The 25971-nt window shown below is 55.9% G+C and overlaps 1 protein-coding gene across 14 annotated transcripts in view; it reads left to right on the top strand.

Annotated features, from left to right (window-relative positions):
• Nucleotides 1-25971, top strand: part of CACNA1G (calcium voltage-gated channel subunit alpha1 G) — a 152626-nt gene that overhangs the window by 27220 nt on the left and 99435 nt on the right. For all 14 annotated transcript variants that reach the window (XM_087750479.1, XM_087750491.1, XM_087750477.1 and 11 more), the window contains exons 2-3: nt 20585-20696; nt 21213-21346. In XM_087750479.1, coding sequence (XP_087606605.1) covers nt 20585-20696; nt 21213-21346 — 246 coding nt within the window. The remainder of the gene's footprint in view (nt 1-20584; nt 20697-21212; nt 21347-25971) is intronic.

A 25971-nucleotide genomic window follows, 5' to 3' on the forward strand; every position in this document is an offset into this window, starting at 1 on the left:
TGGCCCCTGGGTTTCCCCCCGTGCCATGCTGACCCTGAGGAGCTCTGCTCGGGGCTGTGATGGTGGCATGGAGCCTGGAGCCCTGCTGCTCCGTCTGCACCTGCGCTGGTGTGTGTCAGCTCCGTCCCTGGGGAGCTGGGCGGTCGGCTGGGTGCTGGCAGCCTGGGACCCAAAATGGTGGTAAATTTGGGTGAGGAAGACCAAGATGTGCACATGAGCGCACCAGGATGCTTTTGGGATGCTCTCCATGGGAGAAGCCCGGCTTTCCTGGGAAGCATCCCGCCACTAGACCCGCTCTCCCACCCACGCGTGGCCGATTCCCAGCAACCCCTTCCCCTCCGGCAGCTCCGGTTCCCTTGGCCTCTCCCTGCGGGTCAGGCCTTTCTCTGGCTCCCCTCCAAGGTTTCGGATCAGCTCTCGGAAAACTAAAGCCATAAAGTTTGCCCCAGCTGGAGCACGAACCCACAGCGGCTGGCTTGGGAGGCAAGCGCCGGACCCAATGGATATTTATAATGCAGCAGCAAGGTTAAAAATAACAGAAATTTAAGCTCAGGAAGTTGTTTTGGAGGATAAGAAACTTTTACTTTGGTGTTCGGATGCTAGGGCTAGTGCTGGCCATCCTCCATCCCTGATGTCCCTATGCTGTGGTCCCTGGGGCTCCATGGGTCCCCTCCACCTGGTGTGTTGCGTCCTGTTTTGTGGCTGTGGGGATCGTCCCTGTTCCCGGAGGGAGCAGGGGCACCGTGGGAAGCCCTGAACACTGTGCGGTGCCAAGCGGGTGCTGCAGGGCCGAGCGGCGGGAGGCAGAGCGGGGCTCTGCTCTGGGCTCCCAGCGGCTGCGGGGAGAGAAGCCTGTGGTCACGGCTCCCGTGCGTCCCACCCGGTTGCTTTTAGTGTCCTTCCCTACGGCCGTTTGTTCTCTTGCCAGGGGTCAGAGGGGTTCCCAACCCCTGCTCCCGGCGTCTCCACCACCAGCGGGCACATCTGGAGCTGCTGCTGCTGCCTGCACCCAGAGCCCCTTCAAAGCCTCCCGGGGGGCTTCTGCAGTGCACCCGCCTCCCCTCGCTCCCTGGGCCGGGAGGGTGGGAGGGGGACGCTCCCCGTGCCCACCCCTTGGGAGCTGGGCTAGGCTCTGCCGAGCGTGATCCTGGCACGGCAGCTTTGCACAGGGAGAGCCAAAGGGGCTGCTTTGCCGTCCGAAAGCCCGAAGCCCAGCATCTCCTGTGACCTTCTCTTCCAGCCCGCTATGGCTGAGACACCAAACCTTCACAAACCCCTGCGCAGGCACGTTTCTTGGCGTCGACGTCTTATTTTGGTTCGGCTCAAACCTTCTCCTTGTTGACACAGCGGCAGCTTTGCTCGAGCTTGCCAGGCCTGAGCAGGGGTGACCTTTCCCGTGTTTGCTGTCTGGGCTCAGGATCCATCCGTGCTTCGGGCTGCGGCTCTGCAGCCCCCAATGAAGCCGGCGGGCGATGGCGAGCGCCGGACAGAAATACTTCCCTGCTTAGAGCGGACACACAGCGGGTCCGGTGCCACCTCCACCTTCTCATTTCTCTTCTGCTGGCTTTTGGCCCCTCTCCTTGGACCCGACTGTGCCTTGTTTCCCTGATGCAGAGCCATGCTGAGTGTGTGCCGGGGGCCCGGCTCCCCCAGCACCCACTCCTCGGAGCCGGGGCAGGACGCAAGTGTGGCCCCAGCCCGGGCTCCCCGCAGGGGATACGTTTCCCAGCGGAGGACTGGAGGGAAGGGGCTGATCCATCCCATCTCTGCATAGCTCCCGGCAATATAAACCCCTTTTCCCAGGAAAAAGATCCCCTCTTTAGGAGGGCTCTTCAAGGGTTAACCTTGCAGTCCTTTCCTCTGCGGGAGGGTGCCTGTCCCCAGCCCAGGGGAGGTGTGGGGCACCCGGTCCTGCCGGCCTGGGTGGAGGAGAGCATCCTCCTGCCTGCCTGGGGAGCAGCCTGGGACCCGCCGCTGGTTCCTCCGCTGCGCTGCACGTTTTGGGGAGCGGAGCCCACGGCTGCACGGCCGCTTTGGCAGGGTTTCTAGCAGAGTGAAATGAGGCAGGGATGGAAACTGGAGATGAGCTGGAGGCTCCGTCTGTGACAGCGGTTCCTGCGGGATTCGTGTGGCCTCGCCTGTCTGGTTCTGGGTAGCAAAACCGATGTGTCAAACCCTGTGGGGGCTGTTCCAGAGCATCCCCATCCTCTCGCTTCCCACTAAACCCAAGCAGCTCGTGAGCCCAAACTTTGCCATTTATTATCTGCAATGAAGTGAACTTGCTAATGTTATTTTTTGGCAAAGTCTTGCTGAGAAGTCCTCGGGGGTGAAATGAAACGGGGTCACAGAAGGGTTTAATTCGGTACGTTGTCCTTCAAGGGAAGGAAAAGTCAGACAAGAAGTTTTAAACATTTTATAAAAATATCCACATGTGCTCAGTGCAAAACTCACCGTCTTTACCTAATTTAGAAAATGACTTTATATGGAGAAAGATTTAACACTGCTCCATGGAGGGGAAGAATAATGAATACGTCTGTACCAAATCGCGCTGTCATCCCAAGATCTCCAAGTGCTTTCGAAAGGGTTGGAGAGAAATAATTGTTCTTCTTTTCCCTGGTTTTAGAAACTGAGGCCTGGGATGAGAAAGCCAGAAAAGTGCAACTTTCCTGGCTAATTTTAGCCATTTGAAGTCCAGATCTAAGCACCTAAATAAATGACCTGATTTTAATAGACTGCAGGTCTCTGGGGTAAAACCTGGAACAAGTCTGGCTCCGTAGGTCTGCAAAGGTGGCCTGGGTCTGGAGAGGGAGCCCCCTTCCCTTCATTTGGCACTGACACCGCGAGCCTTGCTAAGATCTAGGAGCAGATGATGAAGCTAACGAGAGGGAATTTATCTGAATGTCTTTGGACTTAAGAGAAAAATAAAGAGTTTCTGTTCGGGGCAGCTGTGTTTTAGCCAGGTGAGTTCAGGGCCCTCGGTAGCGCTGGGGCTGGGGGCTGGATCCCTTGGGATCTGGAAAGCAAAAGCAGATCCAGGCTTTTCAGCCCCGTTATCACACCCCAGCCTCCGAAATTTGTTTAGCAATAAACAGTGGTAAAGGCAAAGAGGAAACAGAGGTAACCGAAGCACCCGCGTTAACCCGAGCAGCTGAGCTGCGTGCAGCTCCTCGGATGGGGAATCGGCGCCGGGATGCTTTCTGCAGCGCGGGGACCATCTTCCTCCACAGCGGGTGGTGAGGCTGAAGCTGCTGCTCTCTGCTCCCATCCTGCTGCTGCCCAGTCTGCTCCTGCTGCCCAAATATAAAGCAAAATCCCTTGAAAGGAAAACACTATCTCACTTTCTCAGCTGAGCAGTCTGCTGGGTCTCCAGGGTCAATCTCACCAGGAATAAGCGGTGAAATGCTTGCAGAAGTCGAGCTTTGAATTAGGTAGGCTTAGCTGGGATCCTAAAGCTAAACAAGCTGGGGACAGGCATGGGCTGGGGGGTCGCACCGGGCGGTGGGAGCAATTTCCAAAATGCCTGCCCAGGCTGGGAAGCTGCTTCCCCGCGGCTTGCAGCACAGGCGCAGCGGGGACCCATGGGGAGATGCTGTGACAGCCCGGCCCCGGGGAGGTGCCGGCAGGCCCGCGGCAGCGTGGCGATGCAAGGAGGGGGAAAAATATATGTCTTTGTGTTTTGCCTCCTCGTACGGAGCAGAGGTCACTTGTGCTCCTCTGCTCTGGGCAAGAACAAATTATAATTTTAATTATGCGGATACGACACCAACCCCTCCTCTGTGATCAGGGCCTGTCTGCGAAATTGGATGAGTGAGAATTGCAATAAATGTTTCCTGGGACTGAGGGCTGGTCCCAGCCACAGCACCTGCATCTTCGCATGCCAGAGCTTGCATTATTTTGGTTTTGTGCCTGGCTTGTCCTCCTACAAAATCACCTCCGTGTGAACAGGACTAGCCAGGCTGAGCATGTCCAGGGCTGGAAGATGCCCACAAGACTCCTCCATCCCAAATCCGCATCGCTTTGGGATGGAGCTTGCCGGGTGACGGGACAGGGGGGGAGCACGAATCCAGCCCCTCCGGTTCCCGCTGGCATCACGCGGTGTCGGTGACGGCAGAGTCCTGGGGAGCTGTGGTGCGGGCAGCGCGCTGGGTCAATGTTTGCCCGCAGTGGGAGCGGGGTGCTGGGCACCCGACAGCGCCGGAGGGGGAAAGGCACCCCAGGCTTTTACATTTTGCCTTCTGCTTGCTGCCCGGTGGCCCTGTGCCTGGTTTTTTGCTCTCCCGGTTTCGGCCAGTCCATGACACAATTCTTCATGCCACAGGACCGTGGGCATTGCCAGGAAGCAGGAGCCGTCCCGGGGGAGGCGAGCGGCCGGGCTGCTGGCCCTCCCGGTGCTCGGTGGGGAGCCGTTCCCCTTGCAGGTGGCTGCTCTCGTGGGAAACCCTCCCGCTTTTGCCCTCTTGTCATTGAGAGATGTCACCTCCCCAGGATGTCCAAAATGCACCTCCTGGCCTGCTGGCCCTCAGGGTGGCAGGAATCGTGGCCGCAGCACAGATGGGATGGGAAAAGCCAGATCAGGGGAAAATGAATTGGGACGCGCAGAAGTACCCTCGATCGGGACAGTAACCTCTAATCCGGCTCAGTCTTCCTTATTTACAGTTGCCGAGAGCGAAGGCAGAAGAAAAGCAGCCTGGCAAGATGCACAAAGCCGATCTCCTTCCCCCCAGCTGCTTTGCTCTCGCTAATGTATTTGCTGGCAGTGCTTGCCGTCCCCGGAGCATTTGAGCGCGGTCGGAGCAACTGTTCGCAGCCAAAGGCAGGAGTGTCGGAGCAGGCACAGGGCTGGAAACGGCTGTGGGGGGCGATGGGAGCCCCCAGCCCCTCAGCATGGGCTGCACGTGGGGAAATGAAGTGCTGAGCCCTTCCCTGTCCCTTCTTTGGCTGGCAGAGATGCAGGCAGGGAAACCTGGCAGGCCCCTGCCTGCAGCAGTGCCCCAGGCTCTGTGCTGTGGGCAGCACCCGGGCACTGTTTCTGGCCGTAGCACTGGGCAGAGGGAAGGGGCTCGGTGCTGGGGAGGTTTCCCTGGGCTGTCCTGCGTGAAAATATTCCCTGAGAGGCCCCAGGGCTGTTTTTCTTTAGCTCAGCACTCAGTAAGAAGAATGGGGACATCTGAGAGCGCTGCCCTGTATGGGGACACGAGGAAGGACAGAGCCCTGAGGGGCTCGATCTGGTTGCACCTTGCAGTGTTGCAGAGGAGACCAAAATCACCCCCAAATCACCTACACCATAAAACAAGGCATTTGATCCCCCTGGTTGTAAGCAAGCGCTTCCCTCCTGAGCATCAAGTGCTCCCGTAGCATGCGGGACCCACGCCGCCCGTGCCGTGCTGGGGCAGCAACACCCCAGCCGGCCGCTGCAGAATATTCTGGCATTTTTAATAAGGGTTGAGTGCGGTCACTGCACTTGTTCCAGGCAAAAGCAATGAGAATTTTATGAGGTGTAAATGGATTGTGAGTGCCTGAAAGCATCCGTGTCCTGCTCCGCTCCATGCATGCATGCACTTCTGCGCCTCTTCTTCTTGGCCAAAATATCTTGTCTCCTTGCAGGCTTGGAGAAAAGATAAATATTAGCAGCATGAGATGCTCTAATCCGAGTTTCTGTCCGTGTTGCTGCTGTTGTGGTTAAAAAACCCCTTCTTTTGGCTGCAGGATTCATTAGGGCCCAGTCTCTGTGGTTCGGAGGGAAACCAGAGCAGCTGTTAATGAGGGAGCAGTAATATCTAGAGCTCGTTTCAAAGCAATAATGGAATTAGGCAGAAGACAAACACAGATCAGTCCCGTGCCTGATGGCTTTATTTTCGGCTTCTTTCTTGCTTTTCACTTTATTTGTTAGAATTAGAACATCCATTTTGTATTAGAGGGCAGATGATGAAATCACACGGGATCAGAGAGTTACCAGTGATGGGCTGAGATGGGGAAGTTTGAGCTTTCGGAGAGCTTTCGCTGCAGATAACAGAAGTGAAAAGTGCAGGGGGAGCAGGAGGGGGCGATGAGGCTGTGATGGAGAGGGAGACAGGACAGCGAAGGGCAAGAGCTGGAGCCTGCAGCCTCTTTAGCGAGGCTTGTAATATGTTATTAATGGAAAAGAAACTGCAATTTTTATTTTGTGGAAATTCTTTTGTTCCACATTAATTTTTAAAGCGCGCTTTGCTCCCATTACAGCCTCCTGCCGGAGCGCGGTGCTGACTGGGAGGAGCTGCCCTTTGAAAGGCTTTGGGGGGGCCCGTGTTTGTGTCCGGGCTGGGGGAGCGGTGCAGGGGTGCGGGTGCTTCCCCAGGGCCGGCACCCCAACCCCACCGCTCCGGTCGCACCCGCTGAGCATCACCCAGGCCCTAGGGTGGAGGACGTGGAAGGTGCCGGGGCCCGGCTGCGGTGGGCTGTGTGCCTTCGTTAGGTGCTGGGGCTTGATGAGGGCTTGTCTACACGCGGAGCTCTTTCTTAATTAACTCCATGTGCGGAGACACGTGGATCCTGGAACAGGAACAAGGTGCCCTTATTCCCCAATAAGCTTGTCCGTGCATGGGGTAAATCAATAGCAGCTCATCAGGAGCAGCGCCGCTGGCTGGAGGTGCTGCCTAAGGATGAGTCACATCCAGAGAGGGGGGCAAAAAAAAAAAAAAAAAATTTAAAAATAGCTGAGATTTGAGTCCAGAGCTGGATCTTAGGAATGGCCATCGTGTTTCTGGTGTGCCAGACCAAAGGGCTAGCTTTGTAGTGTGTCCTCTCTCCTGCCTGGTAAGCCTTGGGGGTGAATTTTGCAACTCGAACCCACCATTATACGCTGGGATGGGGGGTGGCTGAATATCAGGGCTCTTTGTGACTTTTAAATTGGCTGTGGGTTGGTGCATCCACACCAAGAGCTCTGCAGCAAGCGGTGCTGGGGTTAGGGCTGCCGCGGGGCTTCTGCTGGCCTTCTCCCCAGCCTGCCATCGCTCATGCTGCTGGCAACTTTTCTGCAAGGATTTGGGGGTTTTCCCCATATCCCCACGGATTTCCAGCAAGGAGGTGATTGAGTGGGCTGGGACCAAGCAAATCCAAGGGTATTTTGGGTTGTCAAAGCTTGTCCTTTTTGCTTTTCCCAAGCCAAAGCGAGCAAGGCTTGGGTGATGTGCGGGAGATGGGGAACCTGGGGGGTTTGGTGCATTTTTCATGAAGTTTTTGGAGAAATCAGAAGCATTAGAAATCGTTTGGTTTAAGGCTCCTGAAGTGGCCAAATGCCCTGGCTGGGGCTTTTCCAGAGCAGCCTGGGGCTGTGCCAGGACACAGAGGTGTGCAGGGCCGGATCCAGCCCTGGGAGCAGGGCTTGCCTTGCTGCCGGGGCCGGATTTGGTTTAATAAAGGTTTTGGAGAGGAACGGACGGGGCGCTGCTTACCGGGGACTGTGTGCCGGAGCGTTTCCTCCCTCCATCCCAGCCTGGCGGTCGCTGATGGCGAGGGTCAGGTCATCTGTGCCGAAAGTGCCCGGTCCCTCGGCAAGGCTCGCAGCAGGACACAGACTCCCAAAGTGACAATTTCCACCAAAATGGGCTCAAACCGACCTCGTTCCCAGCCATCTCAGCAAATGGCCTGAGATTTGGAAGGGATGGGGAATATCGAGCCTCTGCGGCTGCCAGGGTGTCTCTACCCGGTTTCTCGCTGACACCGAGCAGCTCCCAGGGCAGCAGGGGCCCAGCACCCTCTGGAACTTATTCTGCCGGAATGAATGAATGGAATATATCCATGTTAAATGCCAGGTTGTGACACCGGTGACAGGCACTAGAAGACGGCGGCAGCTCGGTCCCTGCTCTCCCTTCGTTGAGGTTTGTCTCCGGTGGCATCACGCTGTCGGTGCTGCCGGTGCAGGGGGAGCCGCAGATGCCAGAGTCAGGCCCTTGCTGCCGCGCCGGAGTCTCTCCGAGGCATCACGGATGACGTGCCGTCCGCTCTCTGAGCTTCCTGGCTTTTGTCAGCTGCTGTTGAAGGCTGATGCTAATTAAATGGGGTGTTTTGTGTTTTATAGACTCACACTTGAGTCATGCTGGGTGGTGGGTGCTGGCTGGATCCCCGCCGGCGGCACTGTGGGGTGTCAGCATTGGGGTGGTTCCCCCGTGGGTCTTCTGCACCCCTCAGCCCCATGGGTGCTCTCCTGCACTCTTGTGTACTGCTGCACCCTGCACCCCAGCAAGCTTTGCTGATCCTTGGGAGGAAAAGCCCCTTGGCTGGGTTAGCTGCACTTTGGCATCCCCAGAAAGATCTGGGGATCACCCAGCTGGAGCTGGGTGAGCATCCCCGGCCAATGACCACCCCGTGCAGCGACGCCATGTCCCATCCCGTCCCCGTCCCTGCCACCGCCAGGCAGGCGGCCCCGCGCACTTCCCGGTCTGCTCTCCCTTCCCGTCTCTGTGAGGAGACATCAACACGCTGTCACTGAAGCTGAAAGCACCAAAACGGTGCGATGCCTCAAACCCCCGGGAAGCTCAGGAGAGCTGCCTGAGCCCTGCCTGTTGGGAAGGTGGGCAGCTGCCAGTTGTGCCTCCCCCTGTTCTTTGGTTTTCTTCTCCTGGAGGGGAGACCGGACTGACGTGCTGGCTGGTTTCCCCTGGGAATGCCAGGATCGTGCAGAACACAAACCTGGGCTACCTCCAGCAGCAACCCGGGGGCCCGGGGGGCCCGGGGAGCATTGCAGGGGTGGGGGAACGCGGGCGCAGACCTGGCCAGCTCTGGGCCCTCCTCTGGCCGAGCGGGTGGCAGTGTGGGATGCAGGTTCCCCAGCATCTCCTGCAGTGGCACCGCCGTCTTCACCGTCACCTCCTCTTGTACTCGCCTGGCGAGGGGAAACCAGGGGGCTGTGCCATCCCTGCCAGCAGATTCCGTAGGATGCAACCTTAACCTTTACAGAAAAGGCTTTCTTTTGTGGTCTTTCCTAGGACTTGAGATATTTCATCTAACTTCCATCACGCAAACTCTGCTGTGAAGTCCCTGTCTGCTTCTTGGGGTTGTACATCTTCCCTCCAGGTCTACCTTTGGTTTTTTTGGGCAGTAGCAGCAGGCAGTGGGATGTGGCACGGGTAGGACGTCGTGTCTGAGCTCAGCCCAGGGTTTGGGCTGGAGCGATTGGGGTTGGTCCTGCTTTTAAGCTGGTCTTGCCCTGTTTTGGGCTGGGCTGCAGCTGTGCGGATGCATGAGGCTGGGACCATTTTGGGGTGGCATCTCCTACCGTGTCCATGCAAGTGCCATGGCAGAGCTCAGCTCCGCAGCAGGGCATGCTGAGCACCGTCCGGACCTTATCTTCCTGCCTCTTCCTCCTTCTGCCACCTCCCTCCTCCTCCTCCACCAGTGAGTTGCTAAGTCATGAGTTCCCAGCCATGGCTTTGCATGCAGGGGGCAATTAGATCAAGCGCATGGGCAGGCACTGGGGAGCAAGCCTTGCCCGAGCCGCCCAGCCTGCTCCAGCCCGCTCTCCCCGTGATGGCTCAGCCCTGGGGTGAGCAGCTTGCTGCACCCAGTCACTCCACATAAACCCTGCGCCCGTGACGGCTTTTAGTCACATTTAGTCACTGCCGTATTTTGACGTGGACGTCAAGATGTTTCAGTTCACGCAGACGAACATCAGCTGTAGACGTTTCAAGAAATGAGTCAGGTGCACCAGCACGGGCGCAGCTCGTGGCTCCAGCAGCTCCCAATGCAGTCGTGAACTGGCTGCTCCCTCCCTGCGTGCCGCGGGCAGGAGCCACCTCTTCCGTACAGGGAAAAAGGCAGCGGGCTGGGGGCCGGGGTGGCCTTGACCTCCATTTCCCCACCTGCAAAATGACCTTCTTAACACTCATCCCCATTGTGAAAGCTCTGCGTTGCTTACACTGAAAAACACTATTTTTCTTATTTTTTTTTAATCATAGACTTCAAAATCCGAAGCGTGTAAGATGGGTCCTGTCTAATTGAGTACTTAATCTGCAACAAAATATTGTATTTTACATTGATGTTTTTTTAGAAAGGAAATGTTGGTTCCGTTTCTAAGTGAAACACTGAAGCAGGCCAGTTGGAAAATCATCATCATATTCAGACTTTGTAAACGTAATTTCTTTAATATTTTTTTTGTTCCTAACTTGAAGCCAGGTAAGAAAATATAGAGAAAAACTGGTGGGTAGTTTGAGTTGCCCCAAAGCTGTATTTCTTCAGCAAAGCTTTGCATGGAAAGTTATACCCAGCGTTGGCTAATGCAAACCGTTAAGTGGAAAGGGTTCGGTTCTGCGGTGGTCGGGCACGGCTCCTGCTGGTGCCCGGAGAAGGGTTTGCCCCAGAGGAGGCCATCGCCTTGGTTACCCTCTCTATCACAGCAACTCGGGCATTGCCCTGAGAAGCTCCTGGGAGCCCCCCTGGCCGCTGTCCCCACGTCAGGGCAGGACACTGGTGCCAGAGGAGGGGAAGGGAGAAGGTGTGGGGACACGGGGTCTGTTGTCCCCCAACTCTGCTTTAACTGGTGTTAAGCTGTTTGCAGCCTTCAGAAGCAGCGATACTGGTTCCTCCAGCCCTTCTGCCCTGTTTCAGTCCATAGGGTTAAAATGATGCTGGGTTTGTCCTTGGGTTTGTCCTCTGAGCTTTTTGTGAGGCTTGGCCAGGTTTCCTCAGGGTCTTTGAGCTCGTACCCTTCTGCGATTAAAATACTGGGCTGGGAACGAGAAGGGCCCAGCTGTGGCAGATGTGGCTGGGAGCCGGGTGCTTTCAGCTCATCCTGGAGCCGGTGCAGCCAGGAATCACGCTGTGTCTGCCCCGTCTCTCCCCTTTCCCTCTGCTGAGCCCCAAGCTGCCCATTTATAGAGTGTAAATGGGCAAAATCCAGAATTTGAGCTTCTCCAAAGGCCTTGGAAGGTGTTTACCTCGGTGTGGTGGACACGTTTCCCTGCTTGGTGGAAGAGAGCAGGTGGACGGGTGTTTTGAAATGCCCCCATGCCCGCTCACCTTTCTGGAGATGTTGGTAATGACTTTGTGGGTCTGGCAGCCGCGGGGTCTGCTGGGCGAGGGCTGTGCCGTGCCGCAGGGTGGGATGCTCCGCCGCTGCGGGAGGGTTCGCTCCGGTGCATCCCTCCTGCCCTGTGCCCCGATTTCCCCGTCTCCCAAATCCTGCCCGTGAGCATCCCTTGCCCGGGTGTCTGTGGATGGAGGGGAACAGGCTGTGGGAGGGGCGGGGGTAGAAACCGGTCCTGTGTCTCGGATGGAGATGGAGCTCATTTGTAGAGCTTGCTCTTGCATCTCTTGCGTCCCAGCTCCTCGCTAACAGCTCTTCCCTCTGAGGTTTCCCCTGGCCCTCAGTCAGCAGAGGGAATTCCCTCTCCTCTGCCCGAGCTCCAGCTGCAGCTGGGATCGCTGCGGCAAACGCGAGGACGGGCTGTAATTGCCGCCTCTCTCCGGGTTCGCCGGGTTTTGTGGTCCTCGCTTGGTTACCGTGTCTCAGTGCCATCCTGCCACCCACTTGTTTGGGTGATTAGGGAAGCGCTGAATTAATCAGCAGCTGCTGGTGACCCTGCAGAGCTGTCCCGTCTCCTGCGCTCCCCGCTGCAGCTGCTGACATCCCCTGCCCCGATGAATCTTTCATGCCCTCGCCTCCTGTATTTTTAATAGGCTGGGATTGGGTTCGAGCTCATGCTGGGGCTCGGGGGGCCGAGAGGGGCTGCAAGCCGTCCCCCGGCGGGATGTGGCTGGGGGGGACAGAGAGTGGTCCCCAAGGGAGAGGGGTGTGGAGGGAGGCAGAGAGCCCGCATCACCGGCACCGGGCATGGTGCTGATGCTCACAGGGAATATTTCGGCTCCACAGGGATGTGCTGCCAGTTTTCCTGGCCAAGGGGGGTTAACCCTGGAGAGGTGGGAGCAGAGAGCCTGTCGAGGCTTCCCGGAGCATGTCGGGGATGGTAGGGGAAGCGGAGGAGCTGCCAGGACAATTAGCACAGGCTTGTTCTCACCAGCGCGTCCCTGGGATGGAGCAGGGCTATAATCAGCCTGTCGCTTCCCTGGCTTTATTAACACATTGATTTTTTGGGGGTTTTTGGCTCTGCGCGGCACGGTGCTTGCCAGCAAAGCCTCTGTGGGGAGAGGGGGATTTCGAGGTGGTGTGTCTCTGGGCATGGCAGTGTCTCATTTTGGAAGCTGTTCAGGCTTCTTCCTTGGGGACCGATGGAGGAGGAGGAGGAGGAGAGACATCCCCTCCATCTGTGCACTGCCCTAGGAAGGGATTTAAATCACAGGCTCACGAAAAAAGAGGAAATGCGACCGTTTTGCAGGCTTTGAAGCCTGCAGGAGCCTCCCAGAGATGTTCCCCTTCCCCGTTCAGGGAGGTCTGGCTCGGAGGGGATCTCCTTCCCTGGCCGTGGAGGCAGGCACTGTCTGCCAGCGCCGGTGTGGGCTCGCAGCTCCGTGGCCTCTGTCCTGGCCGGCTTCTGGGGCTGGGGCAGCAGCACGGACCCAGCTGCCCTCCTGCAGCTCCCAGGCAAGGGCAGGGAGGAGGTTTTCTGTGCCTGGGGTCGGTACGCTGGCCCCTCATCTGCCCTCTGCTTCAGCAGTGAAGGGCAAGAGATGCTCTCCATGGGAATATATAAATAGAAAAAAAAATATTTAAAAAAATATTTTTTAATATATACATGTACGTTTAGGGCAAGTTTTATGCCGCTCCACCTTCCCATGTGTTTGGGATCTCCTCCCCTCTGCCTTGCCCTCTCATTCTTTCCTGCTTCGGCGTGAACCCGCCTGCCGGTGCAGCATCCCTGGCACGGCAGCACCGGTGCCACACGTGTGGCCATGCAGAGCCATCTCTTCAATTCCTTCATTTCACCAACTGTTACATAAATCCGCTTTTATACTCAACTTGTGGACGTCACTGAAGCTCTGTCCATACCCATAACATCACTGTTTCCATGGGAACCAGCGTACTTCCAAGGGGGAAAAAGTAGAAGGATACTAAAAAAAGGACAAAGAAGGAACAAAATAAGACAAATATGTGACATATCCCAACTATGTGTCGGTGTAGGATGTTACAAAGATTTCACTGCAACTTGTTTAGGAAGCCTTGCATAACGGTTTTTGTCTTGAGTAATGCAGCAAGCCGAATCAGGGGTGGGAGAAACTTAATAGTATCCCAAATATCCCGAGTCACTTAGTGCAAGAGAGGAGTCTCTGGCAACTCTGCACAAGGTGTCTTTCTGCCTGAGCATGAAGGGAAGATGCATCTGGCCGTGTTGCAGCGTTTCCCTGCGTTTCTGTGGGTTTTCCTCCGTCCCGGACCACGGCTGGGACCTTCCATCGCGAGGGGGTGGCACTGCGGGGGGCTGTGGGTTCGTCCCGGTGAGCAGCCAGCACCGCCGCTCTTCTGCTCCGCTGAGCTTTAAGGGCAGGTGCTATTAAGGGACAGTTTACAGTGAGTCAGTTTAAAAATATATATATTTGGAGGTTAAGTGTCTATCCAGTATGCACTTCATAAGGCGTGGTGGGAGAAAAGGTCTTAAACGCATTATTGAGCACCAGCAACAGCTTTGGCATATTTAGTGTATTTTAACTGGTAACCTCGGGTCCCTCCTGCAGAGGAGGAGTCCATTAGGGAGGATTTTACTGCTCACAACAACATCTTCATTAATGCCACGCGTGAGCTGCTGGGAGGGAGCGCATCCCCGGGGCTCCGTCATGGGAGGCGATGGCTGGCGCGGAGGCTGAGCTGGGAGCGGGGAGGAGGACGGGGAGAGGCGTGTGCGTGCTGGGGCACGCTCCCACCTCCGCAGCCCCGCTGCGGTGGGGCGAGTGGGCGGAGAGCCCATCCCTTAGCCATCCAAATGTCAGCAGAAGGTGCTAAACCAGTGACAGGAGTGGAGGGAGAGGGAGGTCGGGAGGAGCTGGAGCTCCGTCTGGGCGAGCAAGGCTCCGCAGCTTCTCTGCTCTTTCAGTGCGGGGCAGCGAGGGTCGGGCTCCCGGCCTTTGGCATCAGTTGGTGAAATGGCTGGTGCTGCTCTGGCCCCGCGGGGCTTCCACCCCGCCCGTCCTGCTTGCCCAGGGGCTGGGGGCCGTGCGCTGCCCTGGCCCCTGCCCTTTGCACGAGGCCATTTTTGAGCTGGTTTTTTGGTCTCTGCTCTGTGATGCTGAGACAGGCGTGAGGAGGAAGGAAGGACTGGGATGTGAAGCCAGAATAAATTCAGCCTAAAGTGCTCTTGCTTGACATTTTATTTTATTTTATCTTATTTTTTTAAAGCATCCATCCTCCCAGATGCTGGTCCCAAGGCCGGGCTGCCAGCAGCCGAGCCCTCCCAGCTCAGGAGTTAATTGCAAGCGATATGTAGGGCTTTTCTTGAAAGCTCCAGCTCCTGAAGTTTGAAGATTATGCAAGACACTCAGCTTGCAGGATTTTTTTATCTTCCTTTTTTTTTTCCCCCTCTTTAAGCAATAAGATTTTAAACCCTTTTGGTTGCTGGAAAAAAACTTAAAGTACAAATCTAAAAGGTAACAGGGAAACAATTCCGAAACACTAAAGCAAGTAAGAATCTCGACAAGATTTTTTTTTTTTTTGACAAAGCACCTTTTTTTAATCAAGCTTCATCCCCTCTAAATACAGCATCATTCTTTGTTTCATCACCTGAGCGGCTGAGCAGGGTTCCTCCACGCTGCTGAGCAAATCCTACATCTCCCTTGAGAGGCGGCTGCGTTTCCGAGGCAGAGGAGAGCATCTCCTGCCTGCAGCCGACAGTGCCGTTTTTAAATCTTTGGGAGAAAAAGATGATTAAGATGATTACTCCCCCAAATCCCTTTTTTTCTCTGCTTTTGGGCTTTACAGTCGCCGTTGTGTGTTACGGGGTGTTTGGGGACTGTCGTGTGGCCGTGGCCCCACGGTCCCGCCGGGACAGGAGCGCCGTGCGGCCGTTTCATGGCAGAGGGAAGGAGCTGCCGGTGCATCCCCTTGAACAGGAAGAGAAAATAAATTAGAGGGGAAATTTCCAAAAACACTGGCATGAATAATCGTCCTGTTTTGGTTTCTCAGGTTTAATTGTGAAGCTGCATGAATTAAAATAACCTGCTGGGTCTGCCTGCGCTGTGAGGGAAGCGGTTTCGAGGAGCTGCAGAGCAGTGACGAGGCAGGGATGCTCCCCACCTGGCTTTTTCCCGGCTCGGAGCCTGTGGCCGGCGATGTGCTGGGGTCGTGCCGGCTGTCGGCAGCGTGTCCTCAGGCTGCCAGATGTGGTGACCCGGGATGGGGCCGGCGTTGGGCACATCATGGAAATGCTCTCTGAGCAGTGTTTGAATTTTTAACCCCCTTTGCCACAGCCCCACCGGAGGAGCGCTGCTTGGCTCTGCTTTCCAGGAACGCCCTGGCGATGGGACTCGCCTGGCCTGAATCCCTGCGGGCCGCGGGGCAGGAGGCGCGCGTTCGCTGCCGTGCCCGCGGTGCGTTATCCACCCCACCAGGAAAAAGCAGTTTCGCTGCCGGTGCGGTGCTGTGATGCTGCGGCACGGGCTGTAAACCTGCTGCATCTTCCCTGCTTCATCCCATTCTTGCATTCCCTGGAGGGAAGGGAGGAAAAAGCCTGGAAAAACATCTGGGAGGGCAAACCCGTGGGGTAGAGACCGCGTCGGGATCACACCAGGGCAGATCCCTGCCAGCGCTCAGCTGCAAGCCGGGCAAGTGGATTCAGCAGGTAAAGATGCTCTGAGAGCACCTCTGGCATGCAGCATCCAAGGGGATGCAAATGCTTCCTGCAAATGCTAACAGCAGAAGATGGGTGCTGGTTTGGTTTTCAAAGGAATATGGTAGGGGAAAAAAAATCAAATCAAATGTCCAGGATTGTGATGGGAATTCTATAACCTTTCAGCTGGGCATGACATTAAGAGCCTTTTCTTGTCGGCCTGGTGCAGTCGGAGGTGAAGCTGGGAAGGGGTTATTATTTCCATCCATGAGGCAGATTAATTCTGAGGACTTTTAACTTCCCTTGCAAACGGCCTGAATTAATGTTTTAGGATTTTAGTGCCTGCCTCCTCCCACCCCCCCAAAGGCCAGACCCTGGAGGTCCCATTATGCTCCTGTCAAAGGGGCTATTTCTGGAATTGATGATATGAATGAAGCCTAAAACTCCGCTCTCATTAACGTCTGCAGCTTATCCCAGTGTCACGCCTAAGCTGGTGGGACTTGGTGACACTGCAGGGGAAGGCTGTCATTTCAACCCAATTTTCACATCACATTTGCACAAAAATTTCCAGGCCTCGCCAGCGCTTTTGGCACATTTGTCAAATACCAGGCGCCGTCCTGGCGAGCGAAGGCTTTGCCTGGCACAAGAGAAATGACTGCAGGTGGTGATGGGGGACCTGATCGTGGCCGTGGCCATGGCCCATGAGTCTGAACAACCTCTCCTTGCCCTAGAAAACAGGCAGCGGAGCGGAGCCCAGGTGTCACCTGGCCGGACCCAGGCAGTTCGATGCATTTGTACAGTTGGGTTTTATTGCAGGATACAAGCTTGCAGCCCCCGGTGCTGCAGGGCTGCTCGGGCATTGGTCGCCACCTTGCCCGCAGAGCCCTGCTCCCCATTGCGCTGGCTGTGCTTTCAGGGGGTCCCACCCCATCTCTCGGCGATGGCAGGACGGCAGCATGTGTCCTTGGAGCCGGTGCTTTGCTGGAGTACTGGCACTGCTTAGGGAGAGCTGGAGGAGGGGGTCAGGGAAGGAGCTGGAGAGGAGAGAGAGGGATGCAGGGAAGGAGGAGAGGGGGAACAGTGGAAGCAGCAGGGCAGCAAGGGCGGAAATAAATATTAATCCCCCAGAGGAGCGTGTGTCCCTGTAAAGCATCACCGAACGCTGCCCTCCCTACCCGGCTCAGCTGTCGGCAGCGGTGCCCGGCGCCCCGGGGAAGGGACCACCATCTCTGGGACGGGCGATGCTGCGTCACAGCGATGCCCGCTTTCCTCATCCCCAAGCCAAAGAGCACGCCGAGAGCGGTGTGAGTGTTCCGGCTCGGCGGAGAGAGCCCGGGCTGCTGACGGACCGAGCATCGCACCCGCCATCCTCTTGGTTGCCGCTGCCCTCGAGCAACAGCTTCCCATTTAATTCACTTGCTGGTGAATTTGAGCCAAACTTCTGCAACCAAATCATAGCAAGCATAATGCAATATCTTTCTCTTTTGATTATATTAAGCTGGGTAGTGCTGGCTAATTGAATCTGGGGCTCTTGCCTCTTAATTACAAAAGGTCAGGCTCTGCCGAGCATGGGCAGGTAGCACGGGGATCGCTCACGGTGGGAGGGGGGCTGAGGGCTCTCGCTCTGTGCAAAGGCTCCTGTTCGTAACAAGTGACTGACTTCTGGATATTTTCCTTTTTTTTTTTTTTGGTGCTTTTATTTTATGAATTTTAAGAGTCAGGTTATAACAAAAGTCTTACCGGATATTTCTGTGTGGCAGAAATATATTTTTCTAATTAAAAGAATCCGTGAACGCTTTGGCTGGCTGTCTTGGCCAAGTTGATGGTAAAAATGTGGATTTTTGAGAATAAGCCGGGGCGAGCAGGTGACCCTGAAAAGCGGTGACTCTTTCTCCTGCTCGGGGCGAGGAGGGGGCAGGACCCCCAGGGCCAGCTCCATCCCGGTGAGTATTCATCTCATACAGTGTGGGCTGTGGGCTCAGCACCGGGGCGAGAGGTGGTGGCAGTGCCACCGCTGCCCCTCGCCCTGCGCGTTTGCCTCCTCTTCCTCCTCGCCTTAGCTGCTGGCCGAGGACCAGCATCGTCTCTGGTGCTTCCCAAAGCCCCTTTGCCCCTTCGCCGCCCGCGCAGCAGCAGCGAGCGGCATTCAATAAAGCACCTTCTGCTTTTGCTAATTGAAGAGTTTCCCTTTGTCAGCCTCTCGGCTCAAAGGAGGGTCGGTACAAAGCCGTAGCCATCAGCACTTTGTGTGCCTCTGAAAATCCCATTAGCAGAAGAAAGAGCTTGAAGTTTCATTCAGCTGGAAAAAAAAAAAAAGCAAAAAATATAAAATAAACCTCCCAACCTTCTGATCTATCAGCTGCACATTAACATACCGCCCTCAGCACCGCCGGGGTCTCTGTCCTGGGAATATTTAATCAGGGTGAAGTGTTATATTGGACTGAAATGCATTTGCTTGAGGGAGCGATATGCTGATAAGTGGGTCTGCAGTTAAAGCTGGGGAAAAAAACCTGCCATCAGCAAATAAAATCCCCTCCCGCTCCCTGGGTCCCCCCCTTCCCCAGCCTGTTTTTCTGCCTGCGGGATGTTTGTTCCAGCAAGGGCGTCGGGGTGGGAGGGCAGGGACCAGCCCTGGGCTGGGGGGACGGGACGGGGGGACATTCGCCATCGCCTCGCTGGGGAGGGCAGCGGGGGGCTGTGCCTGTGCCAGCACCTGCACCAAGATGGGGGGTGCTGGGGCTCAGGGCAGCAGGGCGTTTGGGTAGGTGGGTCCCTGCCTGGACCGTGGGGGGACCCTTTGGTGGGTGCAGCCCTGGCGCTGGTCCCCACATCTCCCTCCCGGCTGCATCTCGTGCCCCAGGTGCAGCCGGTTGTGGCGTCTCGGGGGGCTGCGCTCTCCTGGCTGCCCTCCACTTGCAGTCAGTCACTGGTGCCAGTGCCGGCACGCTAACAAGCATTGAGGGGCACCCACGGCTTTGCCATCTGTGGCGTGCTGGCAGAGGTTGGGGAGGGTGCCCTCGGTGCCATCCCGTGCTGGTCCTCCCATTTCAGCCACCACTCAGCCCTTTGTGCTGGACACGGGGCTGCGGTGAGCTTGGATCTGCTCAGCTGCCCTGGGTGGGCGTTTGGGCTGCTCCAGGTCTGGGAGAGGGAGGAGGTGAGATGGGAAGTGGCTCCAAGCAGATGCACATCATGGTTGTGTGCCCATCTCTGCTCGCAGGGGAGCTCGTGGTCCCCAGCCAGCATCCAAGCAGCTGCCTGCCATGGCAAAAGCATCATCCAGGTCCTGTGCCCAGCTGAGATGGAGCCCGTGGAGAGGAGCCAGGCCCAGCATGGGGTCTTCTCCACTGCCACGAAAGATTTTGCACAAGGTGCTGCCTGTCTGGGGAAGCATCTGTCTGTCTCCACAGGTTTTCACCTGACCAGGCTGCTCCCGAGCCTCCTTGCTTCCCTGCTGAATATCTCGCACAGCCCTTTCAGACACATGCTCATTCTTTTTTTAATTCTTTATGTTCTCAAGGGCTTTGTAGTTCCTCGCTGGCAGAGCCGTGGATGCAGCTGGCTCTGCAGAGGGATGCTTTCCAGCCCCCCAAGCTGGGGAACGCCCGCGGATCCCCCACAGCTGCTGCCGGCAGCCGCCTGCCCCCTCCTCCAGCCCACCCTCCCCGCCTGCCCCCGCAGGACTATATTTGGGCTAAATATTCCAGCCCATAGCCCCAGCCTGACAGTTGGAATGTTTATCCCGATATCTTGTAAACATTTCTTCCGATTAAAAGATCCAGATTGCCGGTGACCAAGGGGTGACTCAGCCCCATGTGATTTCCCAGGAATTCACCCAGGATGGGTGGCGGGAGCTGCCAGCTCCAGCCCCGCGCGCCCGGCGGGGAGGCACCTGCTGATTCATCCTCACCTTCTTCTTCCCCAGCCAGATAACGCTACAGCACGGGCTCCCAAACACCACCCGCTACCGCGTTGCAGCGAAAGCTCTTGTCTGACAAGGGCCACGCTTATTTTCCTAGAGCCTGGAAGCTGCTGCCTGCGCCCAGGCAGGAGCGTGGCCCTGACTGCCTGTGGGTCGTGGCAGCCGATGGGGTGTTTTCCGTGCTAGGCTGGAAGACGTCCCTGGCACCGCGTTGCGCCGGCTTCTGGATTTCACCTCTGTGTGCCCCGGGCAGTCGGGAGCTGGCTGGAATGCCCCCTGGAAGGATGCAGAAATTGGGTACCAGGTTTGAACCATCCCTATGAGGATTTGCTGCAGCAGCACACTTTATTCTTCCCCAAAAGTAACAGCATCCAAAGTCTGTCCTGGCAGCTCAGCTCTTTTAAAATCACTCCAAGAGGCAGCAGTCGGGGTAGGGGATGGACTCTGCTGGCCCTTGCAATTTTAAGGCTTTTAGGCAGTTGGTTAATGGTTTTGACAGTCTTAATTTGGACTGGGAATGAAAAGTTCAAGCAGTGACGTCAGGGAAACGCCCCTGGGATAAGCCATGACATGGTTAATAGAAAATTGTAATGTTCTCAAAGTGCTTTTCTGTAAAATATCAGGAGAAGAAATTAATGGTGTTTGGTTTTTTTTTTTTTTCGTAAAAGTTGATATTCTTTAATTTAATTTTTTAATCCATCACATGAGCACTCAGCACTCTTGCCATGCAACTTTCATTTTATAGTGGTTTTTGCATTAGCTGTAGACACTGATGTCAGCGTGGGGAGAACGCATCATGGGTTTGCTGTGCAGGTATCTAAACAGCAGGCAGGCTCTCCATGCAAAACCAGAAATCTGACCTAGAGAAGGTGGCACGTGCCTTGCTTTAAAGCCCAGAATAACCTTCCTGATTCAGCCGTGGCCACTCGCGGATGCTCGCCTGGGTCCGTTGCTTCCTTGACGGGGTGGCGTGCAGGTGGTTCGAGAGGGTGAGCATGCTGGTGATCCTGCTCAACTGCGTGACGCTGGGCATGTTCCACCCCTGCGAGGACATCGCCTGCGACTCGCCGCGCTGCAGGATCCTCCAGGTACAGCTCGGCTGCTGCTTTTAGCTGAACGGTGGCCCCGGATCGATGGGGAACGGGAAGGACCGAGCTGTGGCAGAGCTGGCTCCAGCCGTGGCAGAGGTTCCCTGGGATGGCCGGGTCCTGCTTGCGCTGGCTGTCCCGCCAGCACGTAAAAAATGCTGATTTTGGTGCTGGGATGCAAACGCATGGTGTTAGCAGGCAAAGCCCCTGCCAGGCTGTGCCAGCCCCAGCATAGCCAAGCCTTGCTTGAAGTGCTTGGGGAGGGTTAACCATTGAGTTTATAGTGAAAACAGAGCCCAAAATATACTCCTCTCTTTATCCCAGTGCTGTGGGTGCTGTTGGCCAGGCTGGGTGGGGGGCGGACACGGGGCTGCTCCCAGTACTGCCTCTGCCCAGGGATTTTAGCCCTCGGTGGTGCAAGAGGAGACCTTGTTGGACTCAGGTCTCTAATTCCCTCCGCCGGTGCGAATGTGCAGTGATGCAGGAGCATCCCTCCTCCCTTCCTTTCTTTTGCAGAGCTTTGACGATTTTATCTTTGCCTTTTTTGCCGTGGAAATGATCGTCAAGATGATCGCACTGGGGATTTTTGGGAAGAAATGCTATTTGGGAGACACGTGGAACCGCCTGGACTTCTTCATCGTCATTGCGGGGTAAGGCTGGCGTGGCGGGTCCCCCTCTTCCCATGCCTCTCTGTTGTCATTCATGGCATCGCTTGGAAAGCATTGGATTTGGGGGAGCAGCTGCTTTGCAGCGGTGAAGGCTGGGGACTTGCTGGGCATTGGTGCCATCGGTGTTGTCTGTCCTGGCTCTGCAGTGGGAATCACCGCCTGGACCGCAGCAGTCCCTCTGGTCCTCTCCATCGCTCGCGGGAGAGCTGATGCTCAGCTCATGGAGAGAGCAGGGTAGGGTGACAAAAGCTGTTTGCGGTGGATTTTGGCCAGCCCGTGCCCTGAGGCTCCTCGCCGGACGCTGGGCTCGGCTCTTATCCCTCCAGCCCCACCAGTGGTTTCAGTTTCCATCAGGCGAGGTGGTGGCGGAGCAGACGGTTGGGAGCACGGAGCAGCGTGCCAGGAAGGACAGTTCACTGAAATGTGCGTGATTGCCCTCATTATTATACTACCTTTTTTTTTTTTTTTTTGAGGGAAAGCAACCAAGTTCGCTTTTTGAGTGTTTTCCTTTCAGAGGCACCTGGTTTGAATTAAAGACTCTTCCAGCACCCGAGAGTCTCCTGGCGGAGGCTGGAAATCCACATGAAAAGTCCCTGGCCCCCGGCCAGCGAGCTGAGTTTCTTTGACACACAAATCGCTCGCTGGCCCTCGCCTCCCCTCCCTGCTCCAAGAGCCCAAAGACCTTTGGGAAAACGGTGTTTTTTTCCTCTTTTGATAGAGCTAGAGATCAAATTTACTGGATTTTCCTGGAAAGGAGCAGGGCTGTTTACCTGGCATGGGTCTGGTGTGCCCCAAGAAGGGGCAACACCATAGTGGGTTTTGCTTACGGTCCATCGCAGGCCCCATGGGGTCATGGCACACACCTCTGCCAGGCAGCTGGAAGAACCAAAACAGTGGCCCAGTAAAACCAGTAAGGAGTTGCTAGGTGCCCCAGCGCATCCTTGGCCTGGGAAACTCATTGCCACAGGGTGCTGTAGAGGCCAAAAGATGAAGCGAGGCTCAAGACCCAGACTGGAGGCAGAGATGGAGGGCAGAAAGGCCAAGAGCTGTAACTGTCCCCATAAACCCACCTTCTGCAGGAGGCCACAACCTCGTGCTTTCCAGCTGCACCAGCGTCTGGCTCCTCGGGTTAGGAGAGGGCTCAAAGTTTCCTCCTGAAGTGCCTGAGCAACATTAGGGGCTGCAGCGATGGGACGTTGGATGAGGTGGGACCCCGGGTCCAACCAGCTCTGGTAGGGTTGTAAACATCAGCAGCACAGTCAAGGGCTGGAACCTGCTAAAGCCACCCTGTGTATTCTTTATTTCTTCTTCTTTGCTATTTCTTATACTAGAATTAAGTGTGATGAAGAACCAGACGCAAGCAAGGCCAGGCATCCCACCTGGGGGGGCTTAGGGAGGCATGGTGGTGGGTGCTGGGCTGCTTCCAGCTCTGCTGCCCCAGGCTGCTGCTGCACTCCCCTTCAGCCCGGTCCTGGCCTTGCCTGTTGAGCTTGCAAAATCTTTGGAGTAACTACTACGTTGAGTAGTTACCCTTGATGTGCTTCTATGGAGACCCCGCTGTGATGGGACCTCAGTCTAGAGGGATATCAGCAGAGACCACCCTAATACCTATGCCAAAATACAGCTGCGTTTTCCTTAAGCAAGCGTCCAATCTCCTGCCCACCTACTGCACCTGGACGGGCGTTTGGGCGTGTGAGAGCCGCCTCCTTCCCGGGCAAAGTGTGGATAGCGGCACCGACCTCCCCTCGGGCGCAGCCTCCTTCCCGCATCCCCAGTGCACGGACGCATTTATTTGCTGCAGAGGTTTTGCAGCCTCGCAGCTTGACCGCTCCCGTGGCTCCTGCCAGGTCGGCTTTGCCTCTCGCTAAATGATGGGTCTTTCCTTCGTGTGCGTGAACTGTTCCCATCTGGGCCCCATCAAAACCAATTCAGCTGACAAAGGATCGAACTGCCTTTAAATACAAAGCAGAGCCTCTCCTCCCCCAGCGCCCGCTTTCTCTGCTCCCTTTCGCACCCTTGCACCCTCCTCCAGCCCTCGCCCATCCAGCCAGGAGTGCTGCATCCCACTCGGAGCATCGCTGCCGTCCTGGAGGGTCCCTCAGCCATCCCCGGCAGCACCGAGTGCCGGGGAAAGCCAGAGGGGCTGCAGGAACGGGCTGCTGCCATAGCAGAGGAAAAACGAAGGGACCAGAGCCCATTACTAGATTAAAGATTTAGGTAAAAAGCACAGTAAGGATTAGAGGAAAAAGCACTCCAGGGTCAAATCCCAGCCAGACAGAGGGAAATTCCTCCAGCAGCGCCTGAGTGTGGTTCCCACGTGGGCAAATTACCTCAACGAGCATCCAGACCGCGGTGCTAACAGCGGAGCATGGGAGCAAGGGACGAGCCGAGCTCAGCGTGGAGGCATCTTGTGCCCGAGCGGGTGCGTGATGTGGGGAAAGAGGCCAGAGCCGAGCTGTGGCCCTGGAGGAGAGCGTGCGCTGGGGCGATCCCCAAATCCCTGCTGTATTTGCTAGATAGCCGATAAAGTGCGTCACATTTTTATGTAGGTCTCACATAAGGGCTTCAGCCGGGTTCCCCAGTGAAATGATAGGGGAAGAGACCCACAAGCTGGTGTTTCCATGTGGCCCTGGTGGCCGCAACAAAGCAGCTCTGCTTCTGCCTTCCCGCTTTTTTCCTCCCCTTTTTGTGCAAGAGGTGGAGGGGAGGAGGCAGCAGTGGGCTCCTGCTCTCCTGCTTTCCCTGCCGCTTCCCTGCCCGTGGGCTGCAGAAAGCGAGGGCAGGGGGAGAGGAGAAGCAGCAAACCGTGTCTGCGGGGCGTCGGGTGGGGAAGGCGCGTCGTGCGGGGGGCACGTGGGACATGCTGCGTGCTGGGGCTGTACGCGCCCACGGGCAGGCCTCCCATAGAAAGCCTTCCCAACCACCACCCATCTAGGAGGGGCTTCCAAAAAAACCCCCAAACCCTGTGGCATTTCATCCTCCCCATTCCTTGAGAAGTTTCTGGCCCTGCGACGGGTTTAAATCATAAAGAAACCCTTTTGTGTGTGTTTGCCCCAAATCTGCCGCTTGCAGAGGGCTGGGAGAGCTGCTCGGGTGCTGGGCTCGCTCCCGCCGCGCTGCCGGCCGCTTTCGTGGCATGCCATTAAGTACTTCTCAGCTCTGTTAAACTGTCCAGACCAATCTCATGAGCTCATGGAGAGTAAATGACTTCTTTGTGACAATGTAATGCAATTAGTGCTAATTGTAGAGTGTGTAATGTCTGCAACACATCTCTGTAATTACAGTAAAACTTGCTGGAGATGAGAATAGCGCTGTATTATCAAAACTCAGCTTAGTGAAACATGGCTTTGGCTGTAGGTTATGGAGTTGCATGGGGAAAAGGAGAAAAAAAGAAGTGATGAATGACATAATTATGTTGTGTTATTTTAAAGGAGAGGATTTGGGGCATTCGCTTTTAAGAGAACACTTGAAGGTTAACAGGTGTTGCAAGCTGGCTCTCGCCCTCTAAAGACGATTCAATACGATTTCGACCTCTCCCAGCGTAAGATGCAGATGTATCGAGGATGAATGCTTGTTTGCATCCAAAAATATGCAGTCGTTTAGTGCTGGCTGAGGCTCTGGCTGGTGAACTGGAGCTGTGGGATGGAGATGTGCCCTGGCTTGCCATCTCCCTGGCTGCTTCGGGACCAGCACCCGCTCTGCCTCCCCCTCCTCCGGGCAGGGCGCAGGGAGCTCTTCTCCGGTCAGTCTGTGGGGAGAGGGTGGCCACAGACTGAGCTCTGCTTGCTCCTCCGCTGGACCCATCCCCATCTGCGTTATTGCAGTCCCACCAGCTTCTTTGGACTTTGGTCGGATAAGGACTTCCCTGAACCTCTGCATCCCAGTGGATTGAATTGTGCTTTAAACCACCCTCATAAAAAAAAAAAAATAGAAAAAAATAAACAACCCCAATGGTTAATTGTTTTCCCAGGAGAGATGCTTTAAATCAGGGGATAATTTGGTGCTGTAAGAGCTCACAGGGTTCCTCTCCGCCCTCTCTAGACACGGGGTCGAGCGGGGCTCTGGGTCCACGCCTGTGTTTCTGCCCCCCTCCGAGCAGGGCTCTGCATCAGCCCTGGTTTGAGCTGTGCGGGTCTGTTGTTACTCCGGGCTTAGTCAGTTGTTTGGCCAAGTCTGCGGAGTCCTGTTTGCGCTTTGCTTATCGTAACAGTACCGAGCCTCTTAGAAGACTTTGTAGGAAACTTAAACACTTCTGGAATATTTTGCTTACAATTTGAGACGAGCCGGGGCTGGAGGTGGTTGGCAGGCTGCTTTCTTTAGAAACACAGACACCGTTTCTTTTTCTCTTCGCTTCCTGAACACTTCTTCTAAGGTTTGTTATCATTATTTCTCCCTCTGTTGAAGGCTGTATTAAAGACTTAGCTCCGGTGAAGCCTTCATAAACAACCCTTAAGGATGTCTTGCTCCCTCCTGGTTTTGCGTGCTGAATTTCAGGGATGAAATGTGCTGCAGGAAGCCTTGCTGTGTTCATAGGTGCCTGGGAGAGAAAGGGATGCCGCAGTTCCCCACTCCATCCCTGCTCCATCTAAAACTGGATGGTTTCCGAA

This window comes from Nipponia nippon, unplaced genomic scaffold (genome assembly GCF_047370975.1).
Source record: "Nipponia nippon isolate SJK-2023a ecotype South Korea unplaced genomic scaffold, ASM4737097v1 scaffold_14, whole genome shotgun sequence".
NCBI classification, from domain to species: domain Eukaryota; kingdom Metazoa; phylum Chordata; class Aves; order Pelecaniformes; family Threskiornithidae; genus Nipponia; species Nipponia nippon.